Source organism: Balaenoptera acutorostrata, chromosome 9 (assembly GCF_949987535.1).
Source record: "Balaenoptera acutorostrata chromosome 9, mBalAcu1.1, whole genome shotgun sequence".
Taxonomy (NCBI): domain Eukaryota; kingdom Metazoa; phylum Chordata; class Mammalia; order Artiodactyla; family Balaenopteridae; genus Balaenoptera; species Balaenoptera acutorostrata.
In genome coordinates this window covers 68012278-68029190 of record NC_080072.1, presented here as the reverse complement: position 1 = coordinate 68029190, position 16913 = coordinate 68012278, and the positions used below count along the sequence as shown (strand labels likewise).

General features: G+C 38.1%; 1 protein-coding gene across 1 annotated transcript in view; it reads right to left on the bottom strand.

Annotated features, from left to right (window-relative positions):
- The window catches only part of TYR (tyrosinase), a 107597-nt gene extending 93401 nt beyond the window's left edge, over nucleotides 1–14196 (bottom strand). The window contains exon 1 of the mRNA XM_007168475.2: nucleotides 13378–14196. Coding sequence (XP_007168537.2) covers nucleotides 13378–14196 — 819 coding nt within the window. The remainder of the gene's footprint in view (nucleotides 1–13377) is intronic.
- Between the last annotated feature and the right edge of the window lie 2717 nt (nucleotides 14197–16913).

Here is a 16913-nt window from a genome sequence, read left to right as displayed (position 1 = left end):
GAGAAGTTTTTAATTTCTGGTCACTAAGATATCATTTATGAATTGAAGGGTTGTGTGTTGGAAAAGAATTAGTTTCCAAAGTCATGTAGGTGTGGGCTTCAACTCTGGCTCAGCTACTTACTAGCAATGGGGCAATGAGTATGTTATTTAGGCTTGCTGAGTCTCAATTTCTTCAACTGTAATATGAAATAATAAATATTACATATTAATGTATAATTTATTATATTTATTATTATTATATTAATAAAATAATAAAATGCAGTTTCTGGCTCAACAGATGTCAGTTTCTTCATACTTCATGACATTCCTCAATCCTTTTACCCATGCATAATTGAGAACTTGAATTGTTGGGTGACTTGTCTAAGGTCATATGATGTTCAGAGCCAGGACTAGAACATTAATCCACAGTCCTCCTGACTCCAAAGCTACATCCAGTAGATTTATGACTGCCTGTAAATGGCTTAGGGATGGTTGAATAAAGCTAACTTAACTTTTGCATTGAGTGTAATATATTGGATTCCTTTAAAATGTCGATTAACTAGACATCACAGCAGGGATATAGATGAAATCATTGTCATTCCTGTTTGAATAATAAACCATATCAGGATATTTTCAAAATATCCTACTGCCTAAAAGACTCCTACAGCAGACTCAGTTAAATTAGAGAGGATTGAATGAAACTATTTTTGCGGAAATGCCAACAACCAAGTGGCTAAATGTTCAGATGACAATGTATTAGTAACAAGGAAGAAATCTACCCCAGTTCCAGAAATAATTTGAAAAACTTAATCTCAAATTATTGTTTTTATATTTGATACAGAAGGAGAGGCAGGGTAGGAGAAAGTGTTATCACTATGGTTATCATGGAGATTGCAGTCAGACATGGTTTCCAAATTGAGCAAATTACTTAAGCTCTCTGAATATCAAGGTTTTTCATCTGTAAATGGGGGCTATAACAACTTTTTATGAAGGATCAAATAATTTTACCCAAGTAAAGCATTTAGTATATAGTGCCAAGTACAGAGTGTTTAATAATGGCAGCTATTATATTATTATTGAATACAAGACCATTGGGCAGGCCACCAAATTGTTAACCCTGACTCTGTAACACTGGATGAATAGTCATTATTATAATAACTATCATCAATATATCATGTAAAGATATATTATGATAATTTCCATACATGGAACTCAAAGAATATGTCAGATACTAAACTAGTCATTTTACATTAACAGATTTCATTGAATCCCTTTACTATAATGCTTTAAGATATGTTATTCTAATTTTAAAGAAAAAAAGGTCTCAGAATAATTAAGTAACTTGTCCAGGATTTTGTAGCTAAGTAAGTTACAAAAGTCATGTTTTTATGACTCAAAAGACTATACCCTTTCCACTGCATTATTCTACTTTCCATTCCATTTAGTATTTTCATCAACACAGAAAACACACACATATGATAATTGCACCCCATTTTTTTCTGTTGAGAAAAAAAACAAAGGTCAAAGATTCCAAATAACTTGTCCTATAACATCTGGTAAGTAGCAGAGGTAGAATCTGGTAAGTGGCAGAAGTCTTCTGATGAGGAATTTGTTCTTTTTCTGTTTCAACACAGGTGACTTATAACATATGATTTGGGGGAAACAGATCAAGCTGTCCCAAGTCAAATGAAAAAAAGGAGATATAGAAAGAAGAAACAGATGTACTAATGGAGAAAGTGAACTTAGTGCTCTCTTAAACATAAAGAAATAGCAACAAACAACCAGTTATTAAAAGCTTTAGGAGCGGGATCTTGGGGCAAGATGGCGGAAGAGTAAGACGCAGAGATCACCTTCCTTCCCACAGATACATTAGAAATACATCTATACGTGGAACTGCTCCTACAGAACACCCACTGAACGCTGGCAGAAGACGTCAGACCTCCCAAAAGGCAAGAAACTCCCCACATACCTGGGTAGGGCAAAAGAAGAAAGAAATAACAGAGACTAAAGAATAGGGACGGGACCTGCACCAGTGGGAGGGAGCTGTGAAGGAGGAAAGGTTTCCACACACTAGAAGCCCCTTCACTGGTGGAGACTGCGGGTGGCGGAGGGGGGAGGCTTCGGAGCCACGGAGGAGAGCGCAGCCACAGGGGTGCGGAGGGCAAAGCGGAGAGATTCCCACACGGAGGCTCGGCGCCGACCAGCACTCACCAGCCCGAGAGGCTTGTCTGCTCACCCGCCAGGGCGGGCGGGGCTGGGAGCTGAGGCTCGGGCTGCGGTCGGATCGCAGGGAGAGGACTGGGGTTGGCTGCGTGAACACAGCCTGAAGGAGGCTAGTGCGCCACAGCTAGCCGGGAGGGAGTCTGGGAAAAAGTCTGGACCTGCCGAAGAGGCAAGAGACTTTTTCTTGCCTCTTTGTTTCCTGGTGCGCGAGGAGAGGGGATTCAGAGCGCCGCCTAAACGAGCTCCAGAGACCGGTGCGAGCCGTGGCTATCAGCGCGGACCTCAGAGACGGGCAGGAGACGCTAAGGCTGCTGCTGCTGCCACCAAGAAGCCTGTGTGCGAGCACAGGTCACTCTCCACACCTCCCCTCCCGGGAGCCTGTGCAGCACCCCACTGCCAGGGTCCCGAAATCCGGGGACAACTTACCCGGGAGAACACATGGCACGCCTCAGGCTGGTGCAGCGTCATGCCGGCCGCTGCCGCCGCCGCAGGCTCGCCCCGCCTCCTCTGTACCGCTCCCTCCCCGCGGCCTGGGTGAGCCAGAGCCCCCGAAGCAGCTGCTCCTTTAACCCCGTCCTGTCTGAGCGAAGAACAGACGCCCTCAGGCGACCTACACGCAGAGGCGGGTCCAAATCCAAAGCTGAACCCTGGGAGCTGTGCGAACAAAGAAGAGAAAGGGAAATTTCTCCCAGCAGCCTCAGAAGCAGCGGATTAAAGCTCCACAAACAACTTGAGGTATGCTGCATCTGTGGAATACCTGAATAGACAATGAATCATCCCAAATTCAGGAGGTGGACTTTGGGAGCAGGATATATTAATTTTTCCCCTTTTCCTTTTTTTGTGAGTGTATATGTATATGCTTCTAGGTGAGATTTTGTCTGTATAGCTTTGCTTTCACCATTTGGCCTAGGGTTTGGTCCGTCCGTTTTTTTTTTTGTTTTTTGTTTTTTTTTTACTTAAAAATTTTTTTTCTTAATAAATTTTTTCTTAATAAATTTTTCCTTATTTTTTATTTTAAAAAATTAAAAAACTTTTTTTCTAAATAAGTTTTTTATTTTTTATTTTAAAAAAATTAAATATTTGTTTTCTTAATAAATTTTTTTCTTAATAATTTTTTCTTATTTTTTATTATAAAAAATTAATAAATGTATTTTAAATTTTTTTAAATTTTTTCTTAATAAATGTTTTCTTAATAATTTTTTTCTTATTTTTTATTATAACAGCTTTATTTTATTTTATTTTATCCTCTTTCTTTCTTTCTTTCTATTTTTTCTCCCTTTTATTCTGAGCCGTGTGGATGAAAGGCTCTTGGTGCTCCAGCCAGGCATCAGGGCTGTGCCTCTGAGGTGGGAGAACCAACTTCAGGACACTGGTCCACAAGAGACCTCCCAGCTCCACGTAATACCAAATGGCGAAAATCTCTCAGAGATCTCCATCTCAACATCAAGACCCAGCTTCACTCAACGACCAGCAAGCTACAGTGCTGGACACCCTATGCCAAACAACTAGCAAGACAGGAACACAACCCCATCCATTAGCAAAGAGGCTGCCTAAAATCATAATAAGGCCACAGACACCCCAAAACACACCACCAGACATGGACGTGTCCACCAGAAAGACAAGATCCAACCTCATCCACCAGAACACAGGCACTAGTCCCCTCCACCAGGAAGCCTACACAACCCACTGAACGAACCTTAGCCACTGGGGACAGATACCAAAAACAATGGGAACTACGAACCTGCAGCCTGTGAAAAGGAGACCCCAAACACAGTAAGATAAGCAAAATGAGAAGACACAAAAACACACAGCACATGAAGGAGCAGGATCAAAACACACCAGACCTAACAAATGAAGAGGAAATAGGCAGTCTACCTGAAAAAGAATTCAGAATAATGATACTAAAGATGATCCAAAATCTTGGAAATAGAATAGACAAAATGCAACAGACATTTAACAAGGACGTAGAAGAACTAAAGAGGAACCAAGCAATGATGAAAAACACAATAAATGAAATTAAAAATACTCTAGAAGGGATCAATAGTAGAATAACTGAGGCAGAAGAACGGATAAGTGACCTGGAAGATAAAATAGTGGAAATAACTACTGCAGAGCAGAATAAAGAAAAAGAATGAAAAGAACTGAGGACAGTCTCAGAGACCTCTGGGACAACATTAAACGCACCAACATTCGAATTATAGGGGTCCCAGAAGAAGAAGAGGAAAAGAAAGGGACTGAGAAAATATTTGAAGAGATTATAGTTGAAAAGTTCCCTAATATGGGAAAGGAAATAGTTAATCAAGTCCTGGAAGCACACAGAGTCCCATACAGGATAAACCCAAGGAGAAACACGCCAAGACACATATTAATCAAACTATCAAAAATTAAATATAAAGAAAACATATTAAAAGCAGCAAGGGGAAAACAACAAATAACACACAAGAGAATCCCCATAAGGTTAACAGCTGATCTTTCAGCAGAAACTCTGCAAGCCAGAAGGGAGTGGCAGGATATACTTAAAGTGATGAAGGAGAAAAACCTACAGCCAAGATTACTCTACCCAGCAAGGATCTCATTCAGATTTGATGGAGAAATTAAAACCTTTACAGACAAGCAAAAGCTGAGAGAGTTCAGCACCACGAAACCAGCTTTACAATAAATGCTAAAGGAACTTCTCTAGGCAAGAAACACAACAGAAGGAAAACACCTACAATAACAAACCCAAAACATTTAAGAAAATGGGAATAGGAAGATACATATTGATAATAACCTTATATGTAAATGGATTAAATGCTCCCACCAAAAGACACAGACTGGCTGAATGGATACAAAAATAAGACCCATATATATGCTGTCTACAAGAGTCCCACTTCAGACCTAGGGACACATACAGACTGAAAGTGAGGGGATGGAAAACGATATTCCATACAAATGGAAATCAAAAGAAAGCTGGAGTAGCAATTCGCATATCAGACAAAATAGACTTTAAAATAAAGACTATTACAAGAGACAAAGAAGGACACTATATAATGATCAAGGGATCAATCCAAGAAGAAGGTATAACAATTGTAAATATTTATGCACCCAACATAGGAGCACCTCAATACATAAGGCAAATACTAACAGCCATAAAAGGGGAAATCGACAGGAACACAATCATAGTAGGGGACTTTAACACCCCACTTTCACCAATGGACAGATCATCCAAAGTGAAAATAAATAAGGAAACACAAGCTTTAAATGATACATTAAACAAGATGGACTTAATTGATATTTATAGGACATTCCACCCAAAATCAACAGAATACACATTTTTCTCAAGTGCTCATGGAACATTCTCCAGGATAGATCATATCTTGGGTCACAAATCAAGCCTTGGTAAATTTAAGAAAATTGAAATCGTATCAAGTATCTTTTCCAACCACAATGCTATGAGACTAGATATCAATTACAGGAAAAGATCTGTAAAAAATACAAACATATGGAGGCTACACAATACACTACTTAATAACGAAGTGATCACTGAAGAGATCAAAGGGGAAATCAAAAAATACCTAGAAACAAATGACAATGGAGACATGACGACCCAAAACCTATGGGATGCCGCAAAAGTAGTTCTAAGAGGGAAGTTTATAGCCATACAAGCCTACATCAAGAAACAGGAAACATCTCGAATAAACAACCTAACCTTGCACCTAAAGCAATTAGAGAAAGAAGAACACAAAAACCCCAAAGCTAGCAGAAGGAAAGAAATCACAAAGATCAGATCAGAAATAAATGAAAAAGAAATGAAGGAGACAATAGCAAAGATCAATGAAACTAAAAGCTGGTTCTTTGAGAAGATAAACAAAATTGATAAACCATTAGCCAGACTCATCAAGAGACAGAGGGAGAAGACTCAAATCAATAGAATTAGAAATGAAAAAGGAGAAGTAACCACTGACACTGCAGAAATACAAAGGATCATGAGAGATTACTACAAGCAACTCTATGCCAATAAAATGGACAACCTGGAAGAAATGGACAGATTCTTAGAAATGCACAACCTGCCGAGACTGAACCAGGAAGAAATAGAAAATATAAACAGACCAATCACAAGCACTGAAATTGAAACTGTGATTAAAAATCTTGCAACAAACAAAAGCCCAGGACCACATGGCTTCACAGGTGAATTCTATCAAACATTTAGAGAAGAGCTAACACCTATCCTTCTCAAACTCTTCCAAAATATTGCAGAGGGAGGAACACTCCCCAACTCATTCTACGAGGCCACCATCACCCTGATACCAAAACCAGACAAAGATGTCACAGAGAAAGAAAACTACAGGCCAATATCACTGATGAACATAGACGCAAAAATCCTCAACAAAATACTAGCAAACAGAATCCAACAGCACATTAAAAGGATCCTACACCATGATCAAGTGGAGTTCATTCCAGGAATGCAAAGATTCTTCAATATATGCAAATCAATCAACGTGATACATCATATTAACAAATTGAAGGAGAAAAACAATATGATCATCTCAATAGATGCAGAGAAAGCTTTTGACAAAATTCAACACCCATTTATGATAAAAGCCCTGCAGAAAGTAGGCATAGAGGGAATTTTCCTCAACATAATAAAGGCCATATATGACAAACCCACAGCCAACATTGTCCTCAATGGTGAAAAACTGAAACCATTTCCACTAAGATCAGGAACAAGACAAGGTTGCCCACTCTCACCACTATTATTCAACATAGTTTTGGAAGTCTTAGTCGCAGCAATCAGAGAAGAAAAAGAAATAAAAGGAATCCAAATCGGAAAAGAAGAAGTAAAGCTGTCACTGTTTGCAGATGACATGATACTATACATAGAGAATCCTAAAGATGCTACCAGAAAACTACTAGAGCTAATCAATGAATTTGGTAAAGTAGCAGGATACAAAATTAATGCACAGAAGTCTCTTGCATTCCTATACACTAATGATGAAAAATTTGAAAGTGAAATTAAGAAAACACTCCCGTTTACCACTGCAACAAAAAGAATAAAATATCTAGGAATAAACCTACCTAAGGAGAAAAAAGACCTGTATGCAGAAAATTAAAAGACACTGATGAAAGAAATTAAAGATGATACAAATAGATGGAGAGATATACCATGTTCTTGGATTGGAAGAATCAACATTGTGAAAATGACTCTACTACCCAAAGCAATCTACAGATTCAATGCAATCCCTATCAAACTACCACTGGCATTTTTCACAGAACTAGAACAAAAAATTTCACAATTTGTATGGAAACACAAAAGACCCCGAATAGCCAAAGCAATCTTAAAAACGAAAAATGGAGCTGGAGTAATCAGGCTCCCTGACTTCAGACTTTATTACAAAGCTACAGTAATCAAGATAGTTTGGTACTGGCACAAAAACAGAAACATAGATCAATGGAACAGGATAGAAAGCCCAGAGATAAGCCCACGCACATATGGTCACCTTATCTTTGATAAAGGAGGCAAGCATATACAGTGGAGAAAAGACAGCCTCTTCAATAAGTGGTGCTGGGAAAACTGGACAGGTGCATGTAAAAGTATGAAATTAGAACACTCCCTAACACCATACACAAAAATAAACTCAAAATGGATTAAAGACCTAAATGTAAGGCCAGACACTATCAAACTCTTAGAGGAAAACATAGGCAGAACACTCTATGACATAAATCACAGCAAGATCCTTTTTGACCCACCTCCTACAGAAATGGAAATAAAAACACAAATAAACAAATGGGACCTAATGAAACTTAAAAGCTTTTGCACAACAAAGGAAACCATAAACAAGACCAAAAGACAACCCTCAGAATGGGAGAAAATATTTGTAAATGAAGCAACTGACAAAGGATTAATCTCCAAGATTTACAAGCAGCTCATGCAGCTCAATTACAAAAAAACAAACAACCCAATCCAAAAATGGGCAGAAGACCTAAATAGACATTCCTCCAAAGAAGATATACAGATGGCCAACAGACACATGAAAGAATGCTCAACATCATTAATCATTAGAGAAATGCAAATCAAAACTACAATGAGATATCATCTCACACATCACACATTCTGATGATGGTCAGAATGGCCATCATCAAAAAATCTAGAAACAATAAATGCTGGAGAGGGTGTGGAGAAAAGGGAACACTCTTGCACTGTTGGTGGGAATGTAAATTTATACAGCCACTATGGAGAACAGTATGGAGGTTCCTTAAGAAACTAAAAATAGAGCTACCATACGACCCAGCAATCCCACTACTGGGCATATACCCTGAGAAAACCATAATTCAAAAAGAGTCATGCACCACAATGTTCGTTGCAGCACTATTTACAATAGCCAGGACATGGAAGCAACCTAAGTGTCCATCATCGGATGAATGGATAAAGAAGATGTGGCACATATATACAATGGAATATTACTCAGCCATAAAAAGAAACGAAATGGAGGTATTTGTAGTGTGGTGGATGGAGTTAGAGTCTGTCATACAGAGTGAAGTAAGTCAGAAAGAGAAAAACAAATACAGTATGCTAACACATATATAAGGAATCTAAGGAAAAAGAAAAAAAAAAGGTCATGAAGAACCTAGTGGCAAGACGGGAATAAAGACACAGACCTACTAGAGAATGGACTTGAGGATATGGGGAGGGGGCAGGGTAAGATGTGACAGGGTGAGAGAGTGGCATGGACATATATACACTACCAAATGTAAAATAGATAGCTAGTGGGTAGCAACCGCATAGCACAGGGAGATCAGCTCTGTGCTTTGTGACCACCTAGAGGGGTGGTATAGGGAGGGTGGGAGGGAGGGAGACGCAAGAGTGAAGAGATATGGGAACATATGTATATGTATAACTGATTCACTTTGTTATAAAGCAGAAACTAACACACCATTGTAAAGCAATTATACTCCAATAAAGATGTTAAAAAAAAAAAAAAAGCTTTAGGAACAAAACTTCTATCATGACATTAGAGGTTTAGCTAAATAAAAATGTAAACCCTATGACATTCCACAGAATCTTTTTCATAAGGAAAAAAGAGGAGCTGTTAATTCACTGAGCTGTTGCCATGGTTACCTAAACCCATGACTCTCTGCTGAAATGTACCTTTTTTTTTCTTCCTACTGTTTGCTTCCATGTGATATGCTTTTCACCTGATGAGTGAATTCCCTGGTCACACTTCACTCATGCCCATCATCTTGGAAAAGTTTTTTCTCTTTATTTTGATCCATCATGACAGCTACCCTTTCATTTTTGCAGCTAGCTTATCTGCTGCTTGCATAACATTGGATCTAACTGTGTTGAGCACAGGTATTTGTACTTTAATGTTCACCCCCCACCTCCAAAAATAATGGACTGCTTTAATTGACGACAAACATGCTTCTAGTTTAAAAGCTCTTGGCATTAAACAAACCAAAAAATCAAGGAACAAATATTCAAAAAAAGCATGTGAGTTCTGAATATAGGCTTTCTATGAAAACTAACATTAAGCACATAATTTTTAATATATTATTTTATTGAATAAAAAACCTTATCAGTAAATATTATTAATCTCACTTAAGTAACACTCAGGTTGTAACTTGCCTGATCTTCTCTATGTGTGCTTTCATTTTTTGCATGCACACACACACACACACACACACACACACACATAAGCCTAGAGAGAGCTACACAAAATGTTTTATTCCAGACAATAAGTTACTGCTTATTTTGGCATAATTGTGTCCTTGGTCTTGGGGATCCAGTGCTGTAAATTATGGCTTAATGTTCTAGAAATCTAGCTATGTCTATGCAGAGTTTAATTTTTTATGTGTGTTAGCACTGGAGCTAACATTTCTATGATTTTCAATTTTGTTCAATTCAACATATATTGACAAAGCCCGTTCCATGTATATATTATGTTCCTGACTCTGTGGACATAAAGATAAATTAGAAATGGTTTCTACATTGGAGCAGATGGCAGTCTGTTAGACAAAGATAGGTTTGAAAACAATTACATGTATTGAAGAATTATAGGTACTATGATATAAATCTGTACAAAGTATAATGATAGTGCAAAAGGGTGAAGGTCAATTCTACCTGAGTAAGGGATGTGGATAAATAAACGTCTAATGGAATAATTTCACTCTAACATGAATGAAAAGGACTACATCAGAATATCTGCCCCAGTTGTCTGTGCAACTGAATTTTAAGGGAGTTAAAGTGTCTACAAGTCAGAATTTACATCCATAAATCAGTGGCTTGTTTTATCCCTTCCAAGCCTAAATGGCTCCTTAAAAATAGGAAACAACATGGTTAACTTGAAATAGCATTGGAGTCAAAGGCACTAGGGTATAGTCCTCAGCTGTGTGACCTTAAACAAATCATCCTACCTTTTGGGGGTCTCACTATCTTCTTTTACAGAATGTAGGCAGTACACTACACATCACTGAAGGTCTCTTAGCTCAGAGTTAATAAATCTTATGAGTTAATAAATCTAAAAACTCTATTTTTTTGTGTGTCAAGTAAAAGATATCTGAAATCAAGAAAAAGCAGGAGGCCTTGTACCTAAGGGGCTGAGTCTAACTAATTAAGAAGATATTAATGAACTCACCAAGTCTGGAAGATATTTGGTCTCATCATCTCACGTAAAACAGTCTAGTTCTTGATCTGAGTGTTCAATTCAGGCAAAAGCATTTAAACTAGTGGTGTGTTTATTATAGAACCTGAGTTTGTAAAGTGAAAGAGATACCAAAACAATTTCCATATTAATTAAATCAATGATTCTTAGTGGGGGCTGTGCATTAGCATTACAGTAGAAGTTTTTAAAAATACAGACACTTGGACTTCACAGTGGACCCCCTGACTATGATTTTCTGGCAGAGGGTGGATGGGTGGAGCACATGCAATTTTTTAAGCTCCTATGTGATTTAGAAGATACTGAGAACTGCTGAATTAAGTCAATATAAATAACTGATCTTCATTTTTAAAGGACTTTAACCAGAGATGCTCTGCAAAGGAATGGAAACAGCCAACTAGAATTGGGTTTGACTGTCACCTCACACAATGACACCACTCACGGTAGGTGAACGTAAATGTTCACTCATTTCACCTTCCTTATTTAAATCGTCGTTTGCTCATTTTTCTTCAGTGGTCTTTGTCCTCTGTATTTCCTAATCTTATTTTTACCACCAGTTACTACACAGTAGTTTAATCATAGAACAATATCGAATCTAATGTTGTAACAATTTCAACTTAGTGTTTACCTACTAGACCCAAAAAGTTTTATTTAGAAGTAAAACTGGACACAATTGTAAAGGAGAAAAAAAACAGAAAAAAATGTCCACTCAATAATCAATAAATGAATAGAAAAAATTAGAAACATAATTTAGGTACTTCCAAGAAGCCTACATATAATGTAATTAAGATCAATTAGTATTTGCCTATTAAGCTTCAGTGTGGATGTTGTAACTTTTTGGTAATTTAGATAATCCTCCAGTTTTTCTGGGTCAAGAAAAGCAATTAAGGAAAGCATTATAACTGACTGAAAATCCCACATCCAAGCTTAACCGTATTTTAAGCAATAACGGAGGATGTGAGAGTTAGATGAGAGTTTTGCACTTTATAGATTAAGGTAGGAGGTCTGAAGACTTATTGAAATAGATTTTTATTTTTTGAAGTAGAATTTTTCCAGCCTTTCCTGCACAAATACACTCCTTTCTCTTGGTAAATAGCTGACATTAGTGACACAAGACATTACAGTGGTCATTTTCAATGAGCTTCAATAGGCTCTATTTGGAAGGTGTGTGAACTTAGTGCAAGGGGGCGGATGGGAAGCCATCCACATTTCAAAATTGCAGAGCGCCGGGTAAGAATGCAAGATTCTTCCCATCTCATTTAAATATTGGGGTTTAGTTCCATAAAGCACTGCTAGTCAAAAGTGCTGTATTAGAAATGTTTGGAATACAGGCAGAAAAACATTCCTTCCACCTATGGTTTTAAAATGATAAATAATTAAAAGCATGTTTCTTTGGCTACCTTTTGCCCCTAATCCAGAGTGAAAAAAATCAGAATAGGAGAAACAGAAATTAAACTTCAAAATAACAATCCCTTATCTTGTACCTCAAAAGTTTGCACATATTTTGCAAAAAATTATAATTTCTTCTGCATCTTATTGAAAAAAGTGAGGTAGGTTGGCCAGATCCTTTAGACATCATAGCAGACATGTCCTTGGAAATATTGGGTTGGCCAAAAAGTTTGTTCAGGTTGTTCCATAAGATGTTACAGAAAAACCCGAATGAACTTTTTGACCAACCCAATATTATAGGGTTGTCATGCAGCCAAAGATTATCTGAGAACAAATCTTGTCTGCTACTTACTAGTTCTGCGATCTTGTACAAGTTACCTAATGTCTTTATACCTCAGGTTAGTTTTTTTAAATCTTTGAGATGGGGAATGATTAGTAAGAGTATTAAATGAATTAAGGCACATAAACACAATAGGGGCTCATACATGCTCGTTGATTGATGAATATTAGCTATTTTCATTATTTACCTGTTTGAGCCTCAGGGTCTTCATATTTTTTTAAAAGAAAATTTAATCTAAGTAATATTCCCCAAATTTTGCTGATGGTGATAATCACCATAGACATTTAGTAAATGAGGTCTTCCCAGGATCCTCCTTTGAAGATTCTTATCAATGGGATTCCTGGGATAAGGATAGGAATTTGTATTTTTAATTTGTACAATGTATAAATTTTATTGTGAAGAAAATTTCAGGAACATTGACCTAAATCATTTATTTACCTAATCATCTAAGTATTCATTCATCAATTGGTTCAACAGATACTTCATGAGCTCTTACCATTTGCCAGGTACCATCCCAGGTGCTAGGAGATACAGTGATGAACCAAGTACTTTTTATTCATTAGATTAAAATGAATAAAGGAACCAAGTAGAGGATATTAGACAAATAGCCACACAAATCTCTTTGGAACTACAATTGTGAAGTGTGCTATAAAGGGAAAATACAAGGTATGTTGAGAGCTCTTGACAGGGAAAATTTTCTAGGCTTGGCAGGAGATGGAGAGATGGAAAAGGTGTTTATGAAGATCTTCCAGAAGAAGTGATTGCTATGGTTCTTTTATTCTCTGATATTATATGTCCAGCACATCTTACCTGCCAAGAGGAGAAGAAGGATGCTGGGCTGAGTAGATTAGGGTTTGCAGGGTTGCGCCCTCCCATGTACTCATCTGTGCAAACGTCACAATTTTCTGCATCTCGCCAATCCCAGTATGGAATAGTGAAGTTCTCATCCCTTGTCAGCTTCTGGATTTCTTTTTCCCACAGCAGCAAGAAGAGTCTATGCCAAGGCAGGAAACCTGGTGCTTCATGAGCAAAATCAATGTCTCTCCAGATTTCAGAGTCCCCAAGTAGTGCGTCCCTTGACACATAATAATGCATCCAGACAAAGAGGTCATAAACGTTGATGTCATTAAACAGAGGTGTTGATCCATTATTCATTTGGCCGTAGGTGCCTGTGGGGATGACATAGTCTGGGCTGGTAGTATGTTTCGCTAAAGTGAGGTAGGCAAGAAATTTGTTCTTCTCTGGGACACTCAAATCAAAGATGTTTTTTCTCACTAAAAGTCGCCTCTCTGTGCAGGTGGGTCCCCAAAAGCCAAACTTACAATTTCCGCAATTGAATCCCATGAAGTTGCCAAAGCACTGGCAGGTCCGATTATAAAAGACGGAGGGCCAAGACTCCCGGTCGTCCACCCCTGAGAAGGGGAACTGAGGTCCAAGTGGTGCCTTGGACAGAATGATGTCCTGACAGGAACCCCGGCTTGAAAGCTGGCCACAGGGACTCCCGTCACCCTCCCATGGTGGGCAGCATTCCTTCTCCATCAGGTTCTTAGAGGAGGTACAGGCTCGAGGGAAATGGCCAGCAGAGGTCTGGAAAGTCCACAGCAGGCAGTACAAAGCAGTCAGGAGCATTCTTCCTCTAGTTCTCACAAGGTCTGCCTGAGCTGGTTAATTGAGCCACACACTTCTCTTTCCAGCTACCCCTTCAGTGACTATCACATGTTTTGGCTAAGACCTATATAATACCACTCCCACCTCCAGCATCAAACACTCTCAGTCTTTATCTTAAGCTTTCATCTTCTGAAACCCACATGACTAACTTTTCCTTGGAGTTGGCATGTATCCCACCAGTGGGATAGGCCTATGTTAAAGTGAGAAACACTATTCACCATTAATAGTTTAATTCTTATGGTTAGGATAATAATACCACTTGATCTAAATAAACCCAGTTAATTGACTATAAAATTAGTGATGCTTTACATTTGCAAATGAAAAGCCATGTCAGGAATAGAGCTTCTTTTATTAAGAAAAGTCAAGCAGTGTTAGAGATTTTGGGTGCAAGATGGTTTGTTTCTCAAAGACCGTATATAGGCCACAGCATTGGTAGAATTTGTCTTTGCAGAAAGAGACACTTTTCAGAGCCTAGAGATTATTTCTTACATCTGAAGGTTATTTATTTTATACAAAGTATCAGAAGAAAATTTTTTTTCTGATACACTTCCTGATTATCTTGATGCTAGCTGCTTGCTTGCTGTCTAATCGCTCATTTTCTGACTATTATTAATGAGAGGTCACTTTGATAGCTGGGTGGTCTGCTTTATTTTAGAAACATTTACTAGTGAATATTCCAAAGGAAACTCTTTTTTTTTTAATTGAAGTATAGTTGATTGTCAATATTATATTATTTTCAGGTGTACAACATAGTGATTCAATATTTTTATAGATTATACTCCACGTAAAGTTATTATAAAATATTGGCTATATTACCTGTGCTGTACAATATATCTTTCTGGTTTATTTATTTTATAATAGTAGTTTGTATTTTTCTTATTTTAATGCTATAATGATCTTGTTTAGCCCATAAGTTCTGGAAATCAGGAATTCATTTGAAATTTTGTTTGCAATATGGTCTTGCAAAGGAGTTCTCAATGTAGTGAGTGAATAAGGACTGATATATTCATTCAACAAATATTTATTGATCATGCAAATTTTTTCAAGATTTTTTTCTCTGTGTGTATAGTGAGCTAGATAAATTGAAATACATGGATAAAAATATTATTTTACCACTACACCAGTTTTCAAATGAGTAGTATAGAAAATAAGCACATCAGACTTTTAATGGAGGGACATATTTGTGAACTGAGGATACTGGAAAGGACTGCATAATTTTGGATAATAGTATGCAAATTTTATTATGGGAGTACCCCTTGAGCCAAACCTTGAAGGATAGACATAAGTTGGAAAGACAAATGAGAATGGAGACAATACTTCAGGCAGGGGAAACTGTAGAGAGGTGAGAGCTGTACTTCATCTGCTGAGTTGGAGCATTGGCTTCAGATACGCCCCCATGCTATAAGGAATTAAACCTGAGCCCAATCCATGGAGGGGCTTAAAAATCAAGTGGTTTGTACTAAGGTGAGTTGAAGAGTTACAGGATGAGAGTAGTCAAGTCAAAGTTGCCCCTGTGAGACTTCCTTCCTTATCCTGCTCCATACTTAAAGCTGGTGGTCCCCTGAACTTGAGGAACAAGTGAGAGAAAGTGAAAGCTCTGAGGAAAGCAGCAGTGTCTGCAGTCTTAGCTGTAGGGATCCAGGGAAGGTCATCGCTACATGTGATGCTGGAATGTCAGCCTTTCTGCTCTCTACCCATTCTGCTGGAATTTTTCTCATTATTCAGAAGAAACATCAAGTCTCCTCCCTACAACTCTCTTGAGACTCAAAGCAGCCTTTTTAGGTAGAAGGAGCAGTGTGTGTGAGAAGAAGAAGAGAAGAGAAGTTTCCATGGAAATGCCGCCTCTGGCTGGGATCAGGAAGTCATCACATGATCTCCACAAGGAGGCTTAATCTTTTTTCTTCCTTCTTTCAGAGCCACAGAGAGATTAACACAGGGCTTCTTGTCCCTGGGGAGTCTTGGTTCTTGTTACTTATAACCACATGTGGCCTTTTATAATTCTGTTGCATCTACTTGCAGACAGAATTTAACTTCTCATGTTCAGTTTAATTAAGAAGTTTGCTTTATATTTGCCTTCCGTCAGGCTTCCCAGTGAATAACTTAGAAAGCCTCCATCACACCACTGGGCTTCTGTGTCTACTCTCCCAAGTCTCTTTTTCATAATCTTCAGAGCATGCTTAGAGGAATGGCTAAAATGTACTTTGTCCTCTTAGTTTCCTTCACAAAGTTGATATCCTGACATCGACAGACCTCCTTATTACTCTCAAATATAGGACAGTATCTCCTCTGGCCTATTTGTAAAACTGTCTTATTGTTAATACAAACTTCTTTAGAGAAATGTCTATTGGTACAGCCACTATGGAGAACAGCATGTATGTAGGTTGCTTAAAAAACTGAAAATAGAGCTACCATATGATCCAGCAATTCCACTCCTGGGCATATATTCGGAGAAAACCATAATTCAAAAAATACATGCACCCCAGTGTTCACTGCAGCACTATTTACAATAGCCAAGACATGGAAGCAACTTAAATGTCCATCAACAGATGAATGGATAAAGAAGACGTGGTATACACACACACACACACACACACACACACACACACACACACACACACACACTGGAGTATTACTCAGCCATAAAAAAGAATGAAATAATGCCTTTTGCAGCAACATGG